This window comes from Acanthopagrus latus, chromosome 15, assembly GCF_904848185.1.
Source record: "Acanthopagrus latus isolate v.2019 chromosome 15, fAcaLat1.1, whole genome shotgun sequence".
NCBI classification, from domain to species: Eukaryota; Metazoa; Chordata; class Actinopteri; order Spariformes; family Sparidae; genus Acanthopagrus; species Acanthopagrus latus.
This window is the reverse complement of record NC_051053.1, coordinates 27,170,934-27,194,913: the sequence shown is the minus strand read 5'-3', so window position 1 is coordinate 27,194,913 and position 23,980 is coordinate 27,170,934. Positions and strand designations below refer to the sequence as shown.

At 44.3% G+C, this 23,980-nt stretch overlaps 2 protein-coding genes across 3 annotated transcripts in view; one reads left to right on the top strand and one right to left on the bottom strand.

Moving 5' to 3' along the window:
- Window positions 1-2,365: 2,365 nt before the first annotated feature.
- On the bottom strand, window positions 2,366-6,327 carry LOC119033689 (5-hydroxytryptamine receptor 7). The gene is made up of 2 exons (XM_037124088.1): window positions 5,122-6,327; window positions 2,366-3,969 (listed from the first exon to the last, which is right to left on the bottom strand). Exons 1-2 carry the CDS (start codon window positions 5,697-5,699, stop codon window positions 3,069-3,071), a joined length of 1,479 nt encoding a protein of 492 aa, XP_036979983.1. The 5' UTR covers window positions 5,700-6,327; the 3' UTR covers window positions 2,366-3,068.
- A 3,097-nt stretch (window positions 6,328-9,424) lies between these two features.
- Window positions 9,425-23,980, top strand: part of arfgef3 (ARFGEF family member 3) — a 40,920-nt gene continuing 26,364 nt past the window's right edge. The window contains exons 1-7 of one of the 2 annotated variants that reach the window (XM_037124073.1): window positions 9,425-10,332; window positions 13,136-13,187; window positions 17,449-17,530; window positions 17,998-18,138; window positions 18,598-18,666; window positions 22,174-22,290; window positions 22,886-22,931. In XM_037124073.1, the coding sequence (XP_036979968.1) occupies window positions 10,248-10,332; window positions 13,136-13,187; window positions 17,449-17,530; window positions 17,998-18,138; window positions 18,598-18,666; window positions 22,174-22,290; window positions 22,886-22,931 (592 nt within the window). In that variant the 5' untranslated portion in view covers window positions 9,425-10,247. The remainder of the gene's footprint in view (window positions 10,333-13,135; window positions 13,188-17,448; window positions 17,531-17,997; window positions 18,139-18,597; window positions 18,667-22,173; window positions 22,291-22,885; window positions 22,932-23,980) is intronic. The other variant, XM_037124074.1, reaches the window with a different exon arrangement.

Genomic DNA, 23,980 nt, shown 5'->3' with positions numbered 1-23,980 from the left:
CCCAGCTGTCGTGTTCAGGCTGCTCACACTCAACATACACCGAGAGCTTCCTCCTGTTAGTCTACACTGGATTAACTGGTTACACTTTAAATTACACTATTAATAACAACTGGACAACTTGACTGTGAATATCTGTGAACCTGTGCTTTACAAGGATGACACTGAGCTGGGAGTCTCCTAATCTCTGTGGGAGGGGCTTGAAAACACCAATCAGATACCTGCAAATCATCAAGTTGACAAGTCTGATAACCTTTTAAGAGTTGAACACATATTTTCCGGAATATTTTTCTCTAAAATTACAAAAATTCAGACATCATCTCCTCGCCGTGCGCTTGTGTGAAGTTTTTTAGTCCACAAAACATTTCTGGAGCTTCACAGCTCAAAGTGTAAATCTAAACTAAATTTGTGATGTAGACATGTGGACATGAACCACGTGAAACCATTTTATGATTTTCTAGAAATTTCTATACTTTTCCAAACAAGTTTCCATCTGCTTCAGTTGTTCAGGAGAACGCTGCCATGCTGTTTTCAGGAAACCTTTGTGGACTTCAACACTTCACCTGACTTTCCTTCAGCATGTTGGGGGTAGCAGGCAATGAGTTTTCATTTTTAGGGTGAACTGTTCCTTTAAAGTGTGTTTCGGGGCTGTGTATGAAAACTGCTTTTCTTCAAACTTTGGTATTTTCTTTAATCATGTTGTATCCTCACTTTTCTCACTGCTGTGGAGTGAGTCGGGCACCACTGAAAAAGATGATGTCATGCATGTTGTCAGCCAACTGTCAATCAACTCTGATCATACACACACACACACACACACACACACACACACACACACACACACACACTCCTGATGAAGCAGAGTAGCTTCAATATTTTAACGTTAAATGTTTAATATATAGTAACCAAGACAGTTTTTTCCTCTTAAATATTAATAATATTTTCAGATTGTTTTAACCAGATTTGATTTTTGATTATGAGCTGATGTTCACGCTGTCTATGGTCAAATTTTGAGAAGCTGACATGGGTATTTATTTTTTCAAAGTCCTCCTTCACTTAAATGTTTGAGCTTCACTGTGCAGAGTGTTAACACCAGGAGGCTGTTTTCTATTATTTGGTGCTCAAAGTGTGAATTTTTTTCTCTGCGCTCACTGAAAATCAGATTTTTAAGAGGCGGGGCCTTACAAGTATGATCTGTGACATCACAAGTAGTTCTGACGCCGATCCTGGTCCAGTATTCAGCAAACACCTGGAAGCCTCCAGTGTGCGCACACACACACACACACACACACACACACGGAGAGTAAACTTTACAGTGAACAAGGAGACATTTTGTCCAGCAGTTTAAAGATATTTGCATCTTCACATATTCTGGATTTCTTTAATAATAGAAGGAATATGGGTAATTTTAAGGAATTCAATGTGGTTCTTATACTTTTATCCTTTTTTTTCTTCAGAAACCATGTCAGACACATATCAGTCTGATGATCATTAAAGAAATAGTCCTGTAATAATTGACGGTGTCGAGAAAAGTAGGCCACTCTGAAAGCTTTAACCGTGATCCACTCTCTAATTAGCCTGGTCCTGGATTGTGCCTGTTATACGAGCTGTAGTGTGACCGAGCCGTAATCAACTCAGAGTGCCCAGGCGGCTGTCACACATCATGTCAAATTTTGAAACATGTGGTGCATAGTTTGAAAAAAGACTCGTGTGCTGCCACCAACCTTTTTACAATAACAGAGGGAAAAGGCACAGAGTTCTTCTCTCTCTAAGCATCTTCATCTCCAGCGTTTGAGCCTCCGTCCGACTAGTTCCTCACAACTTTGTTCTCTTTTGAATGCACATTTGTTCACGAGCGATCAGCCTGATTTCAGTGATCAGACCGATCAGCTAATTGTTTTGCAATAAATAATTGGCCAAGACCAGCAAAGGAAAACCCGCCCAGTCGCCAGGATAAAATGTTGGCAGTTAACATTTCTGCAAACCACCGATGGTTGTGACCAGACTCTGATGTGAGGAGGTGGAGGGGACGAGGGGTGGAGCTGACCACAGATGGAGACTTTGTGACACCAGTTAATATATCGAATGAGACCTCGAGACGATTTACAGCCACGCTTGTGTTGAAAATAGACAGATTTTGTTTCACGAGAAGTCAGGTGCGCCCCTGCATGACGATAACACGAAAGGAAAGGAAATGTAAAGAAATGTGAAGTTTCAACATGTCCCTGGTTTGCAGAAAACGCACACTGCCAACATTTACTGTGAAGCCTGTTTTGGGAAAACAGAGCAGGTTTTGGCACATTCAACACAGATACTGAGAAAAAAATCATCTTTGAAATATATGAACTCATACCAGGTACATTAGATATTCATTCAGATCCATTTTTACCTCTGAAATAATGTTTGTTCCAGAAACTCTGTGTACAAATTTTACATGTTGAACTTGGCCACTGAAGCAAAATCAGCTCTTTTTTTTTTTAGAAGCAGTGAAAAACAGTGTCACCGTGATAACATCTGGAAGTGTATCTTCACCAGCAACTGAGCTCCACAAACTTGAAATCTCTTTGTTGTGAATGCAAGTTTTCCTTGGCTCAAACTGGAAATAAAAGACACTGGCTACTAATCATTTCCATCCATGGTGACGGCTGATACAAAGCCAGAGTGTTGCTCCAAATACATTTGTAACAATATGATGTGCAAAAGGATTGTTCAGCAGGGTAGCAACCAGTCTGACTGCATCAAGGTGGCAGCCGTTGTTACAAATGTTGGACGTCACCACGAGGGAAATGAACTTTCAGAAATCGGGAGTCCACTGCAGCTGCACGGTGGATTCATTGCCAGTGAGTTCAACTTTCTCTCCTTTTTTTCTCAATCCTCAATTCTCTTCTGTGCGCCTTCATGTGCATCCATTTAATTACAGCATCCCGCCTCATCTCACCTCAGTAATCATTGTACAAATTAGGGGAAATAACCAGTCTGGCAGCGTGGTGACCTTGTGCCACAGCTTAAGCCCACAGGGCGTTTCCCCTGGTGATTGTCTCTGTTCTTCTGTGCAGCATCAGCTACAGCTTTTACACGTCAGTATCTGGCTTCTCCACCAGTTTCAGAGCCTCGTGCATGCCTGCCGCTGACAGCTTCCGATTGATGTTCCTGTAGCGGCACCGCAGGAGGTTACTGTAGGTGGTCCTCAGATCGCGGTTGAAAAATGCATAAATGAAGGGATTAATGAGGGAGTTGGCATAACCGAGCCACAACAGAGTTCTCTCCAGCCAGAGCGGCACACAGCTGCACTCCACGCCGCAGACGAACGGCCGGGCGGTGGACACCAAGAAGAAGGGCAGCCAGCAGAAGGTGAACGCACCGACCACGATGCCCAGAGTGGCTGCAGCCTTCTGCTCCCGTTTGAAGATGGACTGGTTTTTCCTCTTCCGGCGTTGGTGGTGCTCACCAGTCTTGAGCAGGCGAGAAACACGCGTGCTGCACTCCTCCTCCACTTCGCGCTGGAGCTTCAACGCAGCTGCCACGCAGTCCAAGCTCTCCTCCTCTTCGTCAGCTTCCACCTCCGCCTCTGTCCCTTCAACGCTTCCTGTTTCTCCCGACACTGCTGGTTGGCGAGCTTCATGCCCACCTCTTCCCCCTCGCGGAGCCACCCCTGAACCCTGCTCCCCTTCCCTGGGGAAGCCGGTGATGGTGTGTTTGGCCGCACTGAGTTTGGCTGCTCGGTAGATCCTGTAGTACATGATCAGCATCACTGACATGGGGATGTAGAACGCCACAGCTGTGGAGTAGACGGTGTAGCCGAAGTCCTGACTGATCAGGCAGACTCTGCCGTCGTTGACGTTCTGCGCCCAGCCGAACAGAGGCGGCAGGGTGATGGAGGCTGAGAGGAGCCACACTGACAGGATCATCTTGGCCATGCAGCAGCCGTTCTGCCGGACAGGATACGTCAGGGGTTTAGTGATTCCCAAATACCTGCAGAGAAAAACACGTTGAAAGTTCATTCAAACACGCAGTCAAAAATTATTTCTCATGTTTTCTTTTATTTCCAGTCCAACACAAAGACACCGTCTTGCCTCATGCGACCCTGAGTAAGTGATGCTCCCTGACCTTCAACAAGGTGCCCTTGAGCAAGGTGCTTAACAACAATCTGTCGCTGCCATATGCAAACCACAGATGGGAAACTGGGAATTTTTATGAAAGGGAGCTCCAAGATGCCGAATATCTTAGATGCCACATGTCATCAGCAAACCGCTCAGTGTTAAATAAAAGCTCCGGGTCTTCGGTGCACAGTGCGTGGGCAGTTTGACCGGCAGAACACACGATAGTATCAACACATTCATGTTCACAGTCAGAAATCTCAGTGGAAAAATACGATTTAAAACAAACATTTACAGCCTGGATTCAACCCAACAGCCTGCAGCAGAGACGCAGGCGTGTGTGTTGGAGAAATGATTTCATAATGTTATTAAACTGCTGCCAACATAAAAGCGGAAACATTTATTTCAATAGATTTAATTCTAAATGTGGGATAATTTGAGTCTTTTTTCACAGCACATTGCTTCTGAATGCTTCCAACTCCCACACTGACCCTGATATTCACTTCAAACATGCTGTTTAGTGAGAAAGGGAATGTGTTACACAATGGACAAAGACCCCAGACGAGAGGTCACAGGTTTGATCCCCTTATCCTCACCAATTTTGTCTGAGTGCCCTTGAGCGAGACCCTGAGCCACAGTGAGCCTCCGCGCCCGGACCAAATCCCATGACTGAGCGACAAAACACCACATCAGACTGCATAATGGGATTTTTGTAAGAATATGGTGTGTGTGCGCGCGCGCATGTGTATGTGCGCGCGCGTGTAGGGGGGGAGTGGGATTATAGAATAGGATGTTGCCAAAATGTGTCTTATTTCAGACAAAATCTTAACGTGGAGAATATTTTTCCAAAGCTGCGATGCGTAAAAGTAAACCGATTCTGTGAAGACCACAAACTCTCACACCTGCCGTGTGTCTAAATAATCCTCAGATATCTTTCATATAATCTGACTGTTTGACACATTGTTTTACTGCATTAAGGATGCCAAAAAACTTCACTTTGGTAAAGACATGAGTAAGTTCAGCTCACCTGTCGATGCTGATTACGCACAGACTCATGATGGACGCGGTGCAGCACATCACATCCATGGCAATAAAAACGTTACAGAAGAACTGTCCGAATATCCACTGACCACCAATCAGGTCCGTGATACTGACGAACGGCATCACGGCCAGAGCCACTGACAGGTCCGCCATGGCCAGAGAGACGATCAGGTAGTTGGACGGCTGGCGCAGCTTCTTGACGAAGCACACGGAGATGACCACCAGTAAGTTCCCACAGATGGTGGACAGCGTGAGCATGGTGAGGACCCCGCCGATCAGGACTTTCTCCACCCGGCCGTAGCTCAGGATCTGCTCGCCGCAGCGGGTCCCGTTCGTCTCCATGACCTGCGGCTGACTGGAGGTGGACGGAGAAGTCGCTGCTGCCGCTGCTGCAGCCTCTGCGGCGCCCTGCGCAATCATCAGCAGCCGGGGCGCAAGAGCCTCCGAGATCATCATGTTGGTGGAGCCCCCGGGATCTTCACCACCGACCCTGTCCTCTATCATGAATGACGACCTCATGTTGCCACTGCCGAAGGTTCCGTTACTCGCTCCCACAACAACCATTCTGCTGCCTTCTGTTCCTTTTTATCCATGGACTTGGAGACCCGTCCGGTGGTGACATAGACGCGCACAGATGTGCCAATGTTGGTGTGAGAAATGAGTAATTCCCTTCCACAGCCCCCCTCAGGACAAACTACTCTGACAAACCCTCTTTTCCTTCAGAAAGCCTCGACGCCTAAATTCCTATATTTTGAGGCAGACTCGTCATTACGCACGTGGCGCGCCGCGCCGCAGGCACATTCCCAAAATACCTGACCTATAAAATACGATATGATGTTCCTGTTGTCTGCGGCCAATCTGGCTCCCATCCCGCGTTCCCGCCTGATGTGCAGAGAGACTGAAACTTAAAAACCGCAGTGCGCGCATATTCATATCAGAAAAGTTGACGCGTGACGTCAAAAAGGCATGTTGGATAGCCTATAGGCTGCCGAATAATTAGTGTGTGAGCATTAAGTCAGTGGTCCACGGAAAACAAAATCCCCCGGGCCTGTCGGAGTGCATTCTACCGGAAATGTCTTGGCAAGGACAAAGTGTGCCCGTGGATGACCGTGCGTAATTGTGCAGAACAAAGAAATGTTCTTCGGATCTCAAATGTTTTTTTGTGTTTTTTTTTTTCGGTGTTGCCTGTGTTTTAAAGCATTTCTCCCCACTCACGCGCCCTCTCGGTGTACACGCGCACACACACAGGAGAGAGAGAGAGAGAGAGAGAGAGAGAGAGAGAGAGAGAGAGAGGGGGGAACACAATGGGAGAGATTGCAGAAATGTGAATGGAGGATAAATGACGGTGTGAGAGAGCGGGCCGCCGCCGGGCATCCAAGAAAATTGCTACTATTACACAAATAATCCATCTGAGGAAACTGAGGAACATTGTGTCAGAGTTTGGGATGAAAGCAGCAGAGTCTCTGTGATATTTATCATTTAAATTCATTTAACTTTTAAGACTAAAGACGTGTGATTTCTTTTACATGAAGTTTAATTTGAAAGATGTGTTGCTGAGACGGCTGATGTTCTGGTTTTCTCTTCAATCATATTTACAGTTTAAGACGTGACGTTAAATTAAAGTTTGAGGACAAAGATTTACACGCTGCCTTCATCTCACTTCTAAAACCTTTAAGATTTATGTTGCCGGAGGTGAGAGCAGGGACCTCAACTGCTCCCGCAGCCTTTTCATCATTTTCTAATCCGGGCTCAATTGTATGATAACCCCATACGTGGTTATGGTACTAATGCCGCCAGTAGCCTTGGACAGTAGCGCCCCCCAGCAGCCACAAGCCTCAACTACATGCTGCTGCTGTAGTTCAGTGCTGGAACTCGCTATTTTCCCTGTCATGTGTTCAAAATTGTTATTATTTTAAACAGGAATTTAACAAATCTCCATGTATTGTATTTGATTTTGTCCCACGAGCTTTACACATGGCAGTATTCAGGCTGGGGTCACCAGAGGTCATCGAGGGGAGGAAGAAACATCAGAAGCAAGACACAACCTTCACAAATATTCATCGTGGCCACTTAGATCTTTATCAGGACCCCTTGGAGAGTCTTGGTCGTATACTCGTCCATGATTGGATGCAGGATGTCAGGGTGTGATATTTGCACACAGATGTGTGTGTATCAGATGGTTCTGGCCTCTACGTCGTCCATTAGCAGCCACCTGGTCGGGCATCACCCTTCCACCCTACCTATATCTTCTTACCATTAATGGGGCTACGGCGTGCATTACAGTGGGATCAAAACAAAAGTGAACGTGTATAAATAATATAATCAGTGGTTAAAGAGATGATGCCTACTCTGCAAACACTGCTGCTGTTTGACCCGCAGCAGCAGCGCAGTTAGAGAATATAAACCAGCAAAGGCCACAGATCGACACCAGCAGCACTTTTTACTTTTTATATCGTCTTTACTTTAAATAAGGTTCCTGAGAGTCACTGATAATGTTTGCTAAAACATTTCATTCAAAGCAGCTGCAGATGAAAAGTCCTTCAGCTGAGGAACCAGTCGAGCAGCAGAATAAAGTCTTTGGTTATGGATTGACAGATATTGATGAAGAGTAGGTTCCAAGAACTTTTGGCCATTATCAAAAAGTAACTTTTCAGACAGTTTACAAAAGAAAACTCTGAGACAAACAAACCACATATTTGAACAAAGTTTTTCAAGGAAAACTACTGAAGTGACTGATGTACTCCAGGTCTCCTGAAGGATCGCACCCTCATCAGACAGGCTGCATGCTAACACTTTTAGCTTTGCAGCTACAGTGAAGATTTCACTTTTTTTTTAACTACATTTTAGCATCTCTTCGATGGAAAATCCAAATCTTAGATCTTTATCTGGAGTTCGGCTCCACATAACTTTAGAATCACTGACGATCTTCCTGCTTCACTGTTGTCTTTATAAAAAGTGTGTTTATCTCCTAGTTAGAGTCACGGCTGAGTACAATCCAGCTCATCACTCTCATCACTTTATTGTTCGAGCCCCGGTGTTGTTTTAACACACGAGCTGGGATTTGATATAATGACCTTTCAGTACCCGTTTCTCACCATCTGTCAGTGTTGCATTCGTTTTTATCATCTCATCCTCCTTTTGCGGCCTTATTCTTTTACTGCCCCGTTCCATGATCCCGATAGGAACAGGCGGATCAAGCCAATGAATATATGAATAAATGAATACATAAATGACCAACTTTCAATCATGTCACTCGCTCCTGCACAGCTGCAAATTGTTTACCGAGCACATTAAACTGGATTTATGGAGGTCACGTTCGTTCCTTCAGTCTTTTGTTATGTGAGATGTTGATTAATATACCTGTCCGGTGAGGAGTTAGGAAACATTAACCAACTGTAAAGAAACATTTAGGAGGAAGTTGTGACTGAATCCAGAGTGCAGCACATGCATCACACGCACACACACGCACACACACACACACACACATAGTTCATGTTCTGCAGGTTGTTGGTCATGTGTTTACTTTCTGTACCTGCAGCTCTGAGTGTGATACATTATTAGAATTATTAGCAGAGCAGATTGAATCTCTTTCACACAGATGTTTTGTCCTCATGCGGACAGTGTGGCTGTAGATTACAGATGTTCATGATCCACAGAGGATGAACGTCACCTGGATAAATGTCATGTAGGTACGTTTCTTCATTACTGCAGATAAACTAACAGTTATTTAAGTTGTAACTTCATGTTTGAGCCGTGCTGATGCTTTCATTAGGTTCATGCACAAAACCCACATGGTCAGGGTTTGGAGAACATCATCGTCCGGCTTCAGATTCCTGTTTTGGTCGCCACGATCACAGATGGTCCAACATCCAGTGATAAATACAAATAGTTTTTTTTATCCAGTTGGTTCAGAATACATGAATGACTGAAGCAGTGATGTAACAATTACTGAATATGAGCATCAGCCTGCCGCTGGCTGAAGTTTATCTGTTGACTCGATTTTTGCATTGGCACATTCACGAGCTGCTGGTTCACGACGTCCCAGATATCAAACTGTTAGACTGTGAAAAATGATTATAAAGTGTAGTTGAAAAGGGCTATAAAAGGCTTGGGATTATCTAAAAGGACTTTTCATTAAACCGTATGATCAAATTCATGCTCTTTCAAAGTGTTATGAAGGGTTAAAGCCTGAGTTTTAAAGCCTGTGAATCCTTAAACTCATATAACTTTATTCATTAGTTTATTAAGACACAGTGTTGGTTGTGGAACTGGTGCTGGTTTAAACACGAGAACATCGTTTCTGATTCTGAGAAAATGTAAAAAATGATGTAATTGAAGAAAGAACAACAACAACAACAACTTGTATTGACTATCGACCACATTTTTATTTACTGTAAATGTTTAAATAATTAATATAACTGTATTTATTAATGGATTCAGTCGTAATGTGGGTCAGGGGTTTTGTTGTCGTGCTCTTATTGTGAAGGGGAGAGTCACCTGAGGGCAGCTCACTGAGCTTCCTCCACCTGTCGCCCTGCTCAGACAGGAAAAACCCGTTCCAGTGACTCCATCCATCCATCGCCACAGTTTCCGGCTGCCACTCGAGGAAGCGGCGTAAATCCTGTGTTGCCAGGTTGGAGAGCAGTCGCTGTGGTTCATCCCTCTGGTGAGAAAGCGGCTCGGCTTGTGTGGATGGAAGGAACCGGATGTGGATCGCGGTAGGATCGGAGAGTCTCAGCCGGACCGGATTTCAAAACACGGCAGCGCCGCGGTGAGAAGGGCGTCCGTCCGCTGCATCACCCCCCGCTGCAGGGACAGCGTTTGTGATGATCATCGCTCAGATGTCGGAGGGTCGTCGCGGTTCTGTGTCGGATCTGTAGCCGTGGATTCATCCGAACCGCTCGGACGCTTCCTCCTTCCACCTCCAGCGCACTGACGGCTGGCCTGACATCATTGGCTGCTCGTTGGGAATGAATCATCGTCTTCATCAGGGGGGGTCAGGGATGCTGTCACTGTCACGGCACCCTTAAAAAAAATCCCCACCAGACAGCAACACGCACACAAACCCGCCCAGAGACCCGCTAAGCCGCTGTTTGTTCCCTCGGAGCAGCTATGGAGGAAATCCTGCGCAAGCTGCAGAAAGACGCGTCCGGCCACAAGCACAAAGCGATCCGAGACGCCTGCGTCTTCGCCTGCGGTGAGTGCGCAGCAGCCCCCCCGGCTGTCCGGCTGCAGGGAGGTGGGGGGCAGAGGGAAGGGGATGTGGGGAGATCTGCGACCGGGTCCACCAGCTAGATTTAAAGCCCAACAGGGAGCAGCTGCAGGGATCTGACAGGCCCGAGCAGAGGGGGGATCTGTCCGCCTCACGAGCCGAGGATTTATTTAAGGTGGTCAGCCCCGAAGCCTGGTGGGAGTCAGGTGGAGGGGGTCTCCAGGTCCAGGTCCAGGTGGGGTAGATGTAGCTGCACCAGCTGTTTGATTCTGGCTCTGACTGAAATGAAACCTTTTAGCTAATTTGATCTATATTCAGGACAGTCTAAGTAAAGGGATCTGATTGGACCATGCAGCTCTCTTAAAGGAGCACTATGTAGGTCTGAGGAAAGATTTCCATGCCCAAACAAACCAAATACATAGTTTGATGATAATAATAATAATAATAATAATAATAATAATTTTCATGACCTTAAAGGACAGCGTGGTTTCACTTTGTTTATGTGTGGCAGGCTTTGCATTTCTTCCCCAGAATGACACACTGCCCCCCTTAATGTAAGATAACTCTTAGTAAGGAGAGATTTGCATTGTGGGTAAATGTAGGGGCCATGTTTGAAAAGCAGTCCTGTAACACTGTTGGACTTATTATGGACAAACACATGTTTTAAATCGATACAGCAGAGCCACAGATGTGAATTTTTTACTCCACACATTTATCTTACTATTCAAAATCTTGTGCCCACATTACCCACAATGCAACTAAGCCAGGGAGTGACATCACTCATTAAGCAGCTTCCTCTGGAGCCACAAAAGGCTTTTTTCCCCAAGACCTGCAAACACACCTTAATCTGTAAAATAGGTGGCGTTACCCTTTAAGGGCAGACTATCTTGTGTAAACACAGATGGAATTTGAAGGAGAACCTGAAGCTGTACTTCAGTCTGCTGTGGCCGCAGAAACAACGATCGTAGAGAACATTAATAATGAGATAAATTAGAGTCAGATCAAATGACTGTCTGGTGAATCATCGTTAGTGATGTCGATAAAATGACTAACAGGGTAAAGACGAGTATCAGAACACGTAGATCGGTCAGTTCAGGTCACTGTGATGCAGCTTTTAAAAGCAGGAAACACTTGATGATAATTTCACAGGAAGTGATGTGATGACATCATGCAGAAAAGAGCTTATTGAACAGTAAAGTCTGTGTATCTTTATTTGAAATATAAAGAACAGAAGGCGTGAAGCTGTCAGATCCAGAAAACAGATTTAACAGCATAACAAGAACAAGCGTCTGGACTGATGTGTGTGAATGACTCACTAGTCCTCTCTCACCCAATTAAAAGTTTTCAGATGAAAACCTTTTTGCACCGAGAGCCTTTTTTTTCCAAGTAAAAAGGAAAAGTTTTGGACTTTGAACCTTCAGAAGTCTCATTAGTCTGTTTGCACACTTCAGTGATTTTATTCCCCAGAAGTTGTTTCCTCAACGAAGCAGAAAAGTCTCCGAACCAGCAGTCAGAACACACGACACTGAACCGGTTAGCAGCAAACACAAAGAAAATATATACGAAACGCCATTTCAGCATGGAGGGAAGCGGCTCCAACACCGGCGCTTATTATAGTTATTAATAGGAGCGCTGAGCCAGCCTGACCTTTTGGTGACAGGTGAGGCAGCAGGTAGAGAATGGGCTCAGATTGTGCTGATGAGGGGACAATCATGTAATCTTACACACACACTGAATTAATGCTCACACACACACTCCAAGGCCATGTTTAAACCTAATGAGGTGTGACCAAAGAAACTGGAGCCACGCATGTGACTGCTGCACGCACACTCAGATGTGTGGTGTGTGTCTGGATGGAGGTGTTGTTGGTGATCACATGCAGAACATGGCGCACTACTTTTCCTTTCTGCTGCCCCTCTGACTGACGTGTATCCACGGTGCAGCTGAGTGCAGCTCCTGTGAAAGTGCAAACGGGCCTCATCACCCACGGCCTTGAAATGTTTTTGCAGACACGCCCATAACATTAATCAACATGCAGCTTGTAGTCGACTCTGAATGTGATGAATGCCTGATGACCCTGTGAACTCCACCTTAGACACACACACAGCCACAAGGCACATCTACTGTAATATACAGAACAGTGCACGGGGAGGTGAGCGTACAGGAAACCTTGGAGCGAGTACGCAGCGTGACATTGTGCAGAGTAACGGGAGTTATGTGATGTTTTAGAGACCTCAGCAAGTGTCGTAATTCAAGTTTCTAGCGGCGAAATAATCCGCAGTGTGTCCTCTGTTGGCTGACAGTGTGACGCCAAGGTGAAATCACTGAAGGTTTTTATAGACGCAAGCTATCCAAGTTCATTTCAGCATCAAGATTAACGCACTGTAGGACATCTGGAAGACGTCTCAAGTGTATCGTTTCCTTTTTAAAAACGCACCAGTAATTAGCTAAAGCAGCTGGTTACTGCAGTTTTAATCAAACGAGGAAGTGTGCCAATATATTTTCATTGGCAGAAGGGTCTTGTTTGTTGAATATATATATATTTGAAATGCAGCGTGAGATTCACAGCCATCGTGTCTGAGCTCATACTGTCAAGTTCTGTTGACTTTAGCTTTGTTGTCTCTTTGTGTAAAAGGAAATCTCTGAGTGTTTCTGAGCTCAGCACACTGAACACGAAGCAGCTGCGAACTGGTGTTTTCTTTTGCTTTATGTCGTTGTGATGCAGCCTTCAGTGTCTGCTGGCTGTTTCTAATCCGTGTTTCCTTTTCTTTGTTGCATTCGATCACAGAAACTCTCCAGTCTCAGAATGGATCAGCCAAAATCTCCCCTTCGCAACTTCGGTAAGTTATATGACACAGATTTAGTTTCCGTCCAGCTCTGTTCACTTCACTTCAAAGTGTCCGAGACATGAAACCAAAGCTCGTTATTAACAAACATTAAACAAGACTGGAAATGTTCTTTTTGTGGTGACTGAAAACAACGTTTGAACCAACGGTGACTTAATCCATCTGAGCTGAGAGCTGCTGGGCCTGAGGGTTTCTGAGAGCACCTGAAATGTTTGAATGAGTTAGTTTCATCTTTCAGCCACACACACTGTCCAGCCTGCAGCCAGCAGATAACCGCATACTGAAATTCAAAATGTTCTCTGAGCTCGGCGGTTTGCACGCCTCTGTTTTACACCACACGTGTGGTTTGAATGAATTTGAATGATCGAATCATTCCGGAGACGATAATGCAAATACTGAACCGAGGCAGTTACACATCACTTACACATTAGTAAACATTGCAGTAAACTGGCAGAGAATATATGAATTTAAATGAACCATCCAAGATGCAAATCCAACACAGCGACCCTGCAACGAATGTCAAGTGTGTGAACCTTTAAACAAATACCTGAGGTGGTTCACACAACAATCTATCAGGAACACCTTAACAATCAAACCAGAACAAGATAGAGCCAATATTTTATTCCTGGACTCCTGTCACTGCTACAGATATATGCTATAGATGACACGCAGGTCTTCCCCTCCTCAGTTCGCCAAATCAGGGGATCGCAGGCAAATTACAACAGTGTCTGGAAGATTTTAAGGACTGGCAGGTTTATAACGTCCTTCAGTGAGAAGAGGACAAGAAACAGATGCAACTCTTCAGCTTCTAACCTCCTATCAAACCTCTGCTACCCCCCACCAGCTTTCAGAGTGTTCTATAAAGGAAATTAACTTGAAACTTGAAACTGTGTTTTCAACACACCCACCAGGGTTTTTCCTGCGTCAGGAAGACACTGATCACAGCAGTGCTGCAAACTAGATAACGGACACAGCAGGTCGAGAAACTGAAAATTGAAGAATAGATTCCTGGATTTTCAGAAACTCAGTTTTCCGTCTTTACATCCAGACAGGCGTAATCAAAGATCTTTGGAAAACGATGACGCAGCCACATGTTTTTCAGTGTTTGTAGCATCACTGGAACTATGTGTTGTTCATTGGAGTATTTGAGTTTGTACGATGACTGAACGACTGTTTGAAGGAAAAGAGAGACAAAAAAGGAAAATAAACCAGGAGATTGTACAGTATCCTTCCTTTTTACAAAAGCTTGCACATGCCCATTTGTGGTTTCAGCTCACTGTTATTTTAATTAATATAACTAACAGTGGAAATTAATTTTAGAATGATATTAACAAAGAAGCTGGATCAGTAACTCCTGTGTGTGTGGTGACAAACACCCTGAATGTTACATTTGTTCTGTTTTGGATTATATCGTGTTTTCCAGGTGATCCTCTTGTTGACTTCACCTCCGTTTATACTCATCATGTCTATTAAATGAAGCTGATAAGCTCAAACTGGACATTTACAAATGCAGACAGCTCTTCAGTGACTGCAGCCAAACACGCTGTGGACCTCCAGCACCGTGTGGCTGCCAGAAGCCGGGCTCAAACCTAACAGTGCACATTTCTTCTGGTTGAATGGCTCTGTGTCCTCATTTTTCATTGCAGGAGCGCAGGAATATTTGCATCACTTGTCATGGAAATGTTCCTGTGCATTGAGGCTCACTCAGTTATGTCAAGTGCTGTATGAAATGTAAATGTCGAGTGAGAGGAGAGCTGCTGCTGGTCGCCGTCGGATCGCGATGAAGGTGCCGTAAATTCTGGAGGCAGTTGCAGCTCAACATGCCATAAATTATTAATTCAATAACCTGCATTGTTTTATTAGAGATTATTAGATTAAATATTGATGATAATGTCTTGGTAATGTAGTGCGGTGGTTCTCAGCCAGCGAGCTGCTCTGTCACCACAAAAAAGATTTCAAGCCTCTTATTACAAAATGGGCTCGAACAAAGACGACACCTACTCGTGGAACAGACTGTGGGAGCAGAACAGGACGGAGCGGCGGTTCTGTCTGCAGGGCAGCTGCCGTGGGAGGTTCTTGATTGATAGAATAATGCTAGCTTTGATTGAGAAAATGCATGTTTGGGTTGAAAAGGAAAGTTTTTTATGCTTTGTGTCGTATAAATAACTTGGAAGAAGTACTGAATTCGCTGGTTCTCTGAACATTTCAGAACAGTTTTTAAATGGGTTATGGGCCCGTCATGCTGCCTTGTGGTTGGCTTTGAGATTCTCGTCCTGATTAATCGTTCCTTTGTGTCTTTTGAAGCAGGATACTCCATTGTGCGGTGTTAACTTTGTGCTTGTGAATAACGTGTGAGCTCATTGAGGCTGTTCAGAACCGACCGTGGCTCCTTCCAGCCCGTTTGAACCCGTGTAGTCGTGACAGCTGAAGATGAAGCCCTGTGGCCTGCGACCAGCAGCACAGCGCTGTGACTCAGCCGACTACAGATAACGAGAGGAAGAGCGAGCCAGTGTGCAGCGGTAAACAAAGAAAGATCCAAGAAATGGGAAAAAAAACCTCCTCAGCTTTGTGATTCAAACACAGTTGCTGTGTTGTGTAACCGACTCTCTCCCACAGCGTCCTTTCGGTTTTTTTTCACAATTTATTTTTAAGTGAGAGAAGTTATTTTTATTTTTTTTTGGGTGAATCCATAAATAAACTCGTCTGAGCAGCGCGCCACAGCTGACTTCAACTGTTTCCACTGTCAGATATCATCAGTATCATCGCCTGGAGTTAAAAAGCAAAGTGTAGAGAATAAAAGAAGAATCATGAGGAGCACAATTTAACATGAACAAGAGACGTTAAAGGCACCAGATTACTCTCAGGCAGTGTTGTAACAAGTATCAGAGGTCAAGATGTTGTTTTAAGTTGTAAAACTGAAAGTGTCTCATATTAAATGTGGTTAAAGAGTAAATAAGATATATATTTAAGATTACTGTGAACTATGACTCAACCATGGTCCTGACTGATTATCAGATCATATCCAGCATTATTCTGTGTTTTCTTTTTTAAATCCAGTTGTCGATGAAATATTAAAAATGTGTTACTTTGGCTTTGATGCAGCAGGCAATCTGTAAAGTAACTAGTTACTTAAATTATCAAATCGTATATATTTAATATCGTGGAACTGAAAATTACAACATAAATGTAGCTGGTTTTGTGTCAGTAATGCTACACACTGATATGAAATAAAGAAAATCAGCTTCTCTCAGATGCTCGTGATATTTCTATTGATCCGTAAACGTTAAAGCTCCTCGTGCCTCGTTGGCATCGTTGAGTGGACTCGGTGTGCTCGTTGCTCTGATGTCTCTGCAGAATCTCATTGTGAAATGTCTGAAACTGACGTTGTCAGAAACTAACTGCGTTAGCTCGAAGCAGTTATCGCAGGGTGTCTGCACTTCGTCTGCAGCCCAGAGACACTGGCTGCCTGACTGCACCTCCAGTCTCATCACTGTCAGCAGAGACGGCTCTGTGTGTCTGCGGCTGCAGGCACAAACGTCCTCCTGTGGTCTGACTGTGTCTTGTTAACTCTCCTTTAAGATGGTTTCAAAGTGTACAGCTGCTGGCCTCTTCTGATTCTTGATTGAATACTTGAAGTCTGTGTCTCTGTTTTAAAGTGAGCCGAAGTGTGAAGCGCGTGACATAATGAAAAGGTTTCTCTTTGATTTGCGTTCTTCTTGAAGCAGATTTGAACTTCTAGATCTGTGTGTATGTGAAACAGGAAGTCAGAAGACAGAAGCTCACGGTTGTGATTTGATATTCTGAACCTGAAGTAGCAGCAGAGACCCAGACCTTCTCAGATTTTGCTGATGTGTTTTGCTCCTCAGTCCTCCAAAACTTTACTTCCTATTAAATATTGAAGCTGTGGGACAACAGTAAACTTTCCTTTTAGCAGCAGTCTGGTCTGGAGAGGTGAACTCTGACTGGGTTTAATACGAGGCAGTACGGGATGGAGCAGTAGGTGAAATCATGGAAGAACACAACAGGATACAGAACAGGCTGCATGTCGACTCAGATGCACAGATGTGATTCTAGTCTGTTGAAAGCTACAGGTACACGACTACGTTATGTCCTTTTCATGTGAAACTGCAGTCAGATTTCTTGTAGCTACACACAATCTTGGATTCTGTTACTACAGTAATGGAAGTTGCACTGAATGTGTTGGTGTTAACAGAGCTGTCATGAGCGGTTTGTGTTTTTGTTTGTGTGCTTCCAGAGAGCGCTGCCTGCTGCCGCTACAGATGGCTCTGGAGTCAAAAAACACCAAACTGGGACAGACGGCGCTTACCGGGATGCAGGTAAAGTAACGTACAGCAGAACTGTGACTTCCAGCAACTAATACAGAATAACAATCTTCTTTTACAGCTGCAAAGTTTCATTTATAGGAAATAAAATGCACCTGTGCTCAGGTCAGTTCACTTCAGTGTTTTGTTGCTACCAGGCGAGCAAATCCCAGACGGATAATGCTGTTACTGACATCACTGAGTCAGACAACTGGCTGTTCTGCTTGCAGTGCTGTTGCGCTGTGTTATAGAATTCATCATTAGCCCGTAATCACCTCCCACATAAGCAGTCCCACCACGACTTAGGCTGGTTGCAAACACTGAAAAATAATGAAATTGGGCATAAAGACACTGCACCAGCACCATGTTCTGCAAACAAGAGCATTTTTAGTACCATGCTGTAGAGAATACAGTGTACAATGTGTATCATGGGGAAGTTGATGAAGTGCAGCGGTAAAATGTCTTTCTTCTTCTCCAATCAGAAGCTCCTGTGTGAGGACAGGTTTGTTGGCGGCGTCACCATGGAGGTGGAGGTCCTGGAGAAGCAGCTGCTCAGCCAGATGTTGGAGGCCATCAGAGTCACCCCCTCGCTCCACGAAGACCTGCAGGTGGAGGTCATGAAGGTAAGACCCGGGGATGTCTGAACACGCTGTTTCAGCCCCAGACAGCTTGTGTTTCTGCAGAAGGACTGCACTCTGTTGCTCCGTGCACGCTCGGTCTGCAGCAGGCCTGCCATAAAACCAGAGGATGGATGTGAATCTGGTTGGCAGCTGAGGAGCTCTGCATTGCAGCTTTTTTCTTTGATGGTTTCCTTTTTTTTGGCTTCTGTAGAGCTCAGCGTCATGCTGCATTGTGTCTCTGTCGTTCTGGCAGATCTTACTAATTTGTGTTCAACTCAGCGCGGACTAACTTTGTCTCGGTGCTTTTGATTGCGCCGATGTTACATCAGTTGCAGTTTGGTTCCCTGAGTTGTGAAATTTGTCTCCCCGACACAATTAAAGAAAAAGCAACAGTCATCACACGTTCATTCTCCTCCTCTTATCTCTCTGTCAGAAAGTGAAATCCTTTGTTTCCCTCTGCAGGTCCTGCTGTGTATCACCTACTCACCAAACTTCGACATTAATGGAGACTCCATCCTGCGGATTGCTGAGGTAGGACCGCCTGAGTCTGTTTTTAGAGTTGAAAAACCTCAAATTTTAAAAGATTGTAAACGTGCACTTTGTTTGAAGTTTCTTCTCTGTGCAGCTCTTAACCTTTATCTGATGACAAAGCAAACTGAGGCATCGATCGATTGCATGATCGCAGTATTGATCGGACTGTCTCTGACAGTCAGTACTGGTACAGAAAGCATTGCTCTTTTTATTACATATAAGTGGACGATTAACTGGGAGCATAACAGGCAGAACATGAGCTCATTCCCTCCGTAGAGAGGAGGCTTCGCTCCAGTCCCTACTCAACAGAAGGCCTCATCTCATGCTGTAATCTCATCAAATATTCAAAAGGTTGCAATGAGTGGTCCTACACACACACACACACACACACACACATACAAACACACACAGACTCATGAAGATGGGCTGATTTTGACCCATTTGATCTCTGTGATCCAGACGACCTCTCCTGTTGCTCACTGTTGTCTCTGAAGGTGAACAACATCAGTGTACTGTATGGATTATTAATATTTGAAAAATTAATGAACATTCAACGCTGCATCAAAGTGGACAGGTCATCATTCAGAGTGGTTCAGCACCAGATGTGTATGTGTGGTGTAATGTTCCCAGTCTTTCTGTCCTGCAGGGTGCACAGTCAATCAGGTGTACCTGCATATTCAAACTGTAACTGTGGAATGTAACTCTAACTCAGTTTCTGGTAAAACACCAGTTTCCTGAGTCAACAGCCGGTTGATACTGAGACGATGTTCCTCTGCGTCTCTTTGTCGAGGCGCTCTCTGGATTTTAGCGGATTTTCTGAAGCTCTGCTCGGATTTACAGCAACACTCAAGGTTTTGAGAATGTAACAGCCACCACAAGTAAGCTTGAGAGATTACTCTGCAGGCTCCTGAAGGATTGCAGCTGTAGTCAACATGGATTTCACTATTAGAGGAAGATCCCAACACAAAAAACTTGTATTAACACATTTCCCAAATCACTCCTGCAGCATAATCTTTTTCCACCAGTGGTCTGTTTGTCTTTTAACTAGCAAAAATCTCAAATGGAGATTTGTTACAGCTGCTTTAATCTGTCCAATGAAGTTTTTTTGGAAGCTGCCGTCTGCAAGAAGCTGAAGGTGTGTGTGAGCTTCACAGTCACGTTCAGTACGTCCCTAAAAGAAGTTGTTGCTGTTTGCAAAAACTCCCTGTAACTGCGACTTTCTGTGAAGATACAGCAAAAAAACAAGAGAGGTGTGTTTAGCTCTGTCAGGGAGAAACTTTGAGTGTTCAGCACAAACTGAACATAAGAATCAACACCGACTGCTGAGTGGATTCAAACGTTTCTGTGGATGTTTTGATGCTTTTTTTTTTTGGCCATTAAAACTTGATCACGGAAGAATTCAAGCTGATTATTCAAACTTTTTCCCTCTACCATGTTTGGGGAGAAGTATAATCATTAATGTTTCGACCTGCCAGATGAACAACATCCCTCTTATCTACAAACATAAACCTATATGCACAAACTCACATATTGTTCTCCAAGCTGCAGAGTTTGTGTGTAGCATCCCTCCTGTCAGAAGCAGCAGCAGCAGCAGCAGCAGCAGCTCCGGCACCCAGGTGATGTTTGACGTCCATTAACAGCTCATAAGAACCTGGTCAACATGTTGTGTTAATGGGCTGCGAGCTGCCAGGGCCGACCATCTGGTGCCTGTGTGGGTGTCTGTTTGCGATGGGTCATAACTCAGGGTGACTGGAGAGGTTGTCAGCACCACTCCATTATCAGTAACATCCCAAACAAACAGCGAGGATCAGTACGGGCTCTTAATGCAGGGACTGGCAGCGCTGAGGGAATGAGCCGGAGGTCATTACCTTACCTGTAATACAATCATATCTGTTACATCAAAAAGTCACTTACACCCTCGAAATCATCCCTGGCAAGTGAAATTGAAACACAGTCATGCTTGGACCTCCTGCCTATTTAAAGTTAGTGTGCGCTGTAAACAAACCTACTGGCCAACAGTTTGCAGTGTAGGAGTAGAGATGCATGCCCAAAGAAAAGATGTTTTACTATGATGACTGCTTAATAAATGCAATACATGGAGACACAATTCATCATGTGGCTGGAAAATACCACTTATTTTACAATTGAATGTGTCATACTGTCGGTATCGGACCAGCAGTCCACAACTCCAGTTATATAATCTTAAATTTTGTAGATTTAAAATGTAATTTTCTTTGCCGTGGTTACGTTCATGATTAAACTCAACTGCAGCGACAAATAGCTGAAACATCGAGCGCTTCCAACTGGTGCAATTGTTAAAACAGTCGGCGCTGTTAGCTTTCAGCTATTTGAAGTGTTAATTTTGGGAGGCAGCCCACACAACTCCCAGCCACTGTGGCTGGAAGGTCTCATAATGCAGGATGTATTGATCTGTCATTGATTAGACACAGGTGGTGAATCCCTGAGGCTGCAGAGATATAAACTGTGAATATAATTAGCCGACATGGTCTTTGTTTGGAGCTGTGTCTGTGGCTGGGCCTGTTGGTTCTCACTCTCTTTACTGTCAGATTACGGTGCAGATCTTTGATAATTAGGGAAATAAATCCTGGCTTGCTGACATGTTTTGTATCTCTTCTCTTAAATCATCCGTGTGTTTGCCTCTGTTTATAATTTGTGTCTTTCAATCTAACCTAGACTTTAGTGTTGCACAAATTTAATCAATCCCAGCTTTATTTCCAAGATCTTACAGTGAAGCCAAACAATTAAAATTGAACCTCAGTGAACCTCAAAGTCTCTTATGACGTCGGAGCGTCTTCCAGGTTGTGTATCGATCCAAATAAGCTCCAACTTTCAAAATCCCTCCAGATCAATTTTAATCTTCTACCTAAAATCAACCATTTTAAACTCATACCTGGGTACAAATGTGTGTGTGTGTGTGTGTGTGTGTGTGTGTGTGTGTGTGTGTGTGTGTTTGCACTTCTGTATGTGAAAAGTGAGGCACTTACACTCCCGTTGTTTTTCATCCCTTTGCAACCGTGTGTGCTGAAAATATACTATACCCTCATGATACTGCGAGCACTTCTGATAAAAGCATCAACTGAGCAACCATGTGTTATAAATAGGTGTGTGTGTGTGTGTGTGTGTGTGTGTGTGTGTGTGTGTGTGTGTGTGTGTGTGTGTGCGTGCTGCTCAGCTATATATAGCACATGGTTTTTCAGATGACTAACTTCTATCTTTCCACAGATCCACAGTGTTTCCTCTGTGACCTTCTCATCTGATTTGCTGATGTCTAACACATTGACCCCCCCCCCCCAATAAATATGGTCACCATGGTAACCTGTGACGCCATGGAAATCTCCCGTTAATCTCCCTGATAGCCGAGTGTCTGCCTGCGATGCTGTCTTGGGACTGTGCGTCATCACGCTTCTACGTGTCTCGGACAGAAGAAAGACCACACACTGAGGGATGTAATTGTGTTTGTGTGTGTGTGTGTGTGTGTGTGTTTAGGTGTGTATCGAGACCTACGTGTCCAGCTGTCATCAGCGCAGCATCAACACGGCGGTCAGAGCCACGCTGAGCCAGATACTGGGAGACCTGACGCTACAGCTGCGCCACAGACAAGAGGTCAACACTGCCACACAAAACACACACACAACATACAGTAGTTACACACACACACACACACACAGCTGTGTGTGTTCACTACAGGGTGAGAAAAATAGCAAAACTTGTGTATAATGCTGTCACACATTCAATCTCTGCACTCTTCAAAGGAACTAAACCAAGTGCAGAGGACAGGATGATGAGTTCAGGGAGCATGGGACATTCAAGCACTCACAACAGAAACAGCGCTGGCTCAGTCTGTTTAGGAAATGTGAAATCTCATTGTAGAAAGTGAGATTTAATGTTTTGTCAAAACCGCCTTCAGACCCGGCCCAAGCATCGCCATGCTGAGTGGATAAGAAACACAGTGGGCGGTGCCTGCTCAGGCCTGTGAGAGCTGACCAATCAGAGCAGACTTGGCTGTTTGGGAGGACAGACAGGCACTTAAACAGGGTGTTCAGTCAGAGGGTGAATCAAGGCGCTGCAGCTATAGGCAGTATAGCACTCCACCAAACTGGCACTCAGCAACACTTTCTCAGCTTTTCATCAAAGTGCTGTGACTCCGTCATTTGCACCATCTCAGTAAACACACCTCCTGCTGTGTCCTCCTCCACAGGGTGCCGATGGAGACGAGGTGACTGCCCCGCCGCTGCACAGAAGAGGTACGTGCTCTCCTTCTGCAGATCTCCTCATCTGCTCCAGGGCTGTAATCACCTCCATTATATCATCACGCACATGATTATATACAACACCTCTAAAAGTTCTGCCTGTACAGAGTCGATAACCCAGGCTTAGCTGCTGTAAATATGTAAATTTACTCACATGTTTATTACTGATGTTGCAGTTAAAGGCGGTGGTGGAATGATTACATTATAATGAACTTTTTAACATTGATGAAAGGGGCAGAATATAATACAACACCATAACTAACTGTGTCCTCAATGCCAACAAACGCATATTTTGATTAACAAATCTATAACAGTGTCAATAAAAAACACTATAGGCATCACAAGCATTGATTAAAGGTGCAGTAAGTGGGAACTTTTACATATTTTAAAGACATCTAAATACAGTATATGTCTCTATAGACAGACACATGTTGGGCATGAGTAATTATAGAACAACCAAAGTAATTATAGAAATGTGTAATATTATGTGATATTATATAATATTATTATTGTTATGATAACATTTCATCTGTTAAGTGAAGGACAGGAGTCGCAGGTTGGGGAAACTAACAAAGCACTGTGCAAATCACAAAAAGGGTCAAAGCAGACTGATCCCTCGGTGTCTGAAAGGTGGTGGGAATAAAACACACAGCCACCTGATGGTGTCGACTCTTCCAGCTGACTGATTGGAGTCATCATTTTGAGGAATGTCCTTACTTGAATTCTATCTGAGAAGCATCAGTGAATTAGGAATGTTTCTCACATGGCCACCATAAAGAAGATAAACCTCCTTTTGTTTTAAAAAACGACGCAGTATATCCTTTGGTGAGTTCTTGAGGAAGAACTTTATATGTTTTTCTTCCCGTCAGAATCCAGGATCAGTAAAGTCTCAGCAGGTTTCTTCTCTCCAGTGTGTCGTGAGAATCAAACCTTCATGGAGCCGCTGCTGGCTGTGGATCTTCTTTACTGTGCAGTGCAAACTGTTTTATAGTTGTTGTAAAGCCTCTGTAATCAACTATCTGCAGGAAGTAAGAAACACTTCT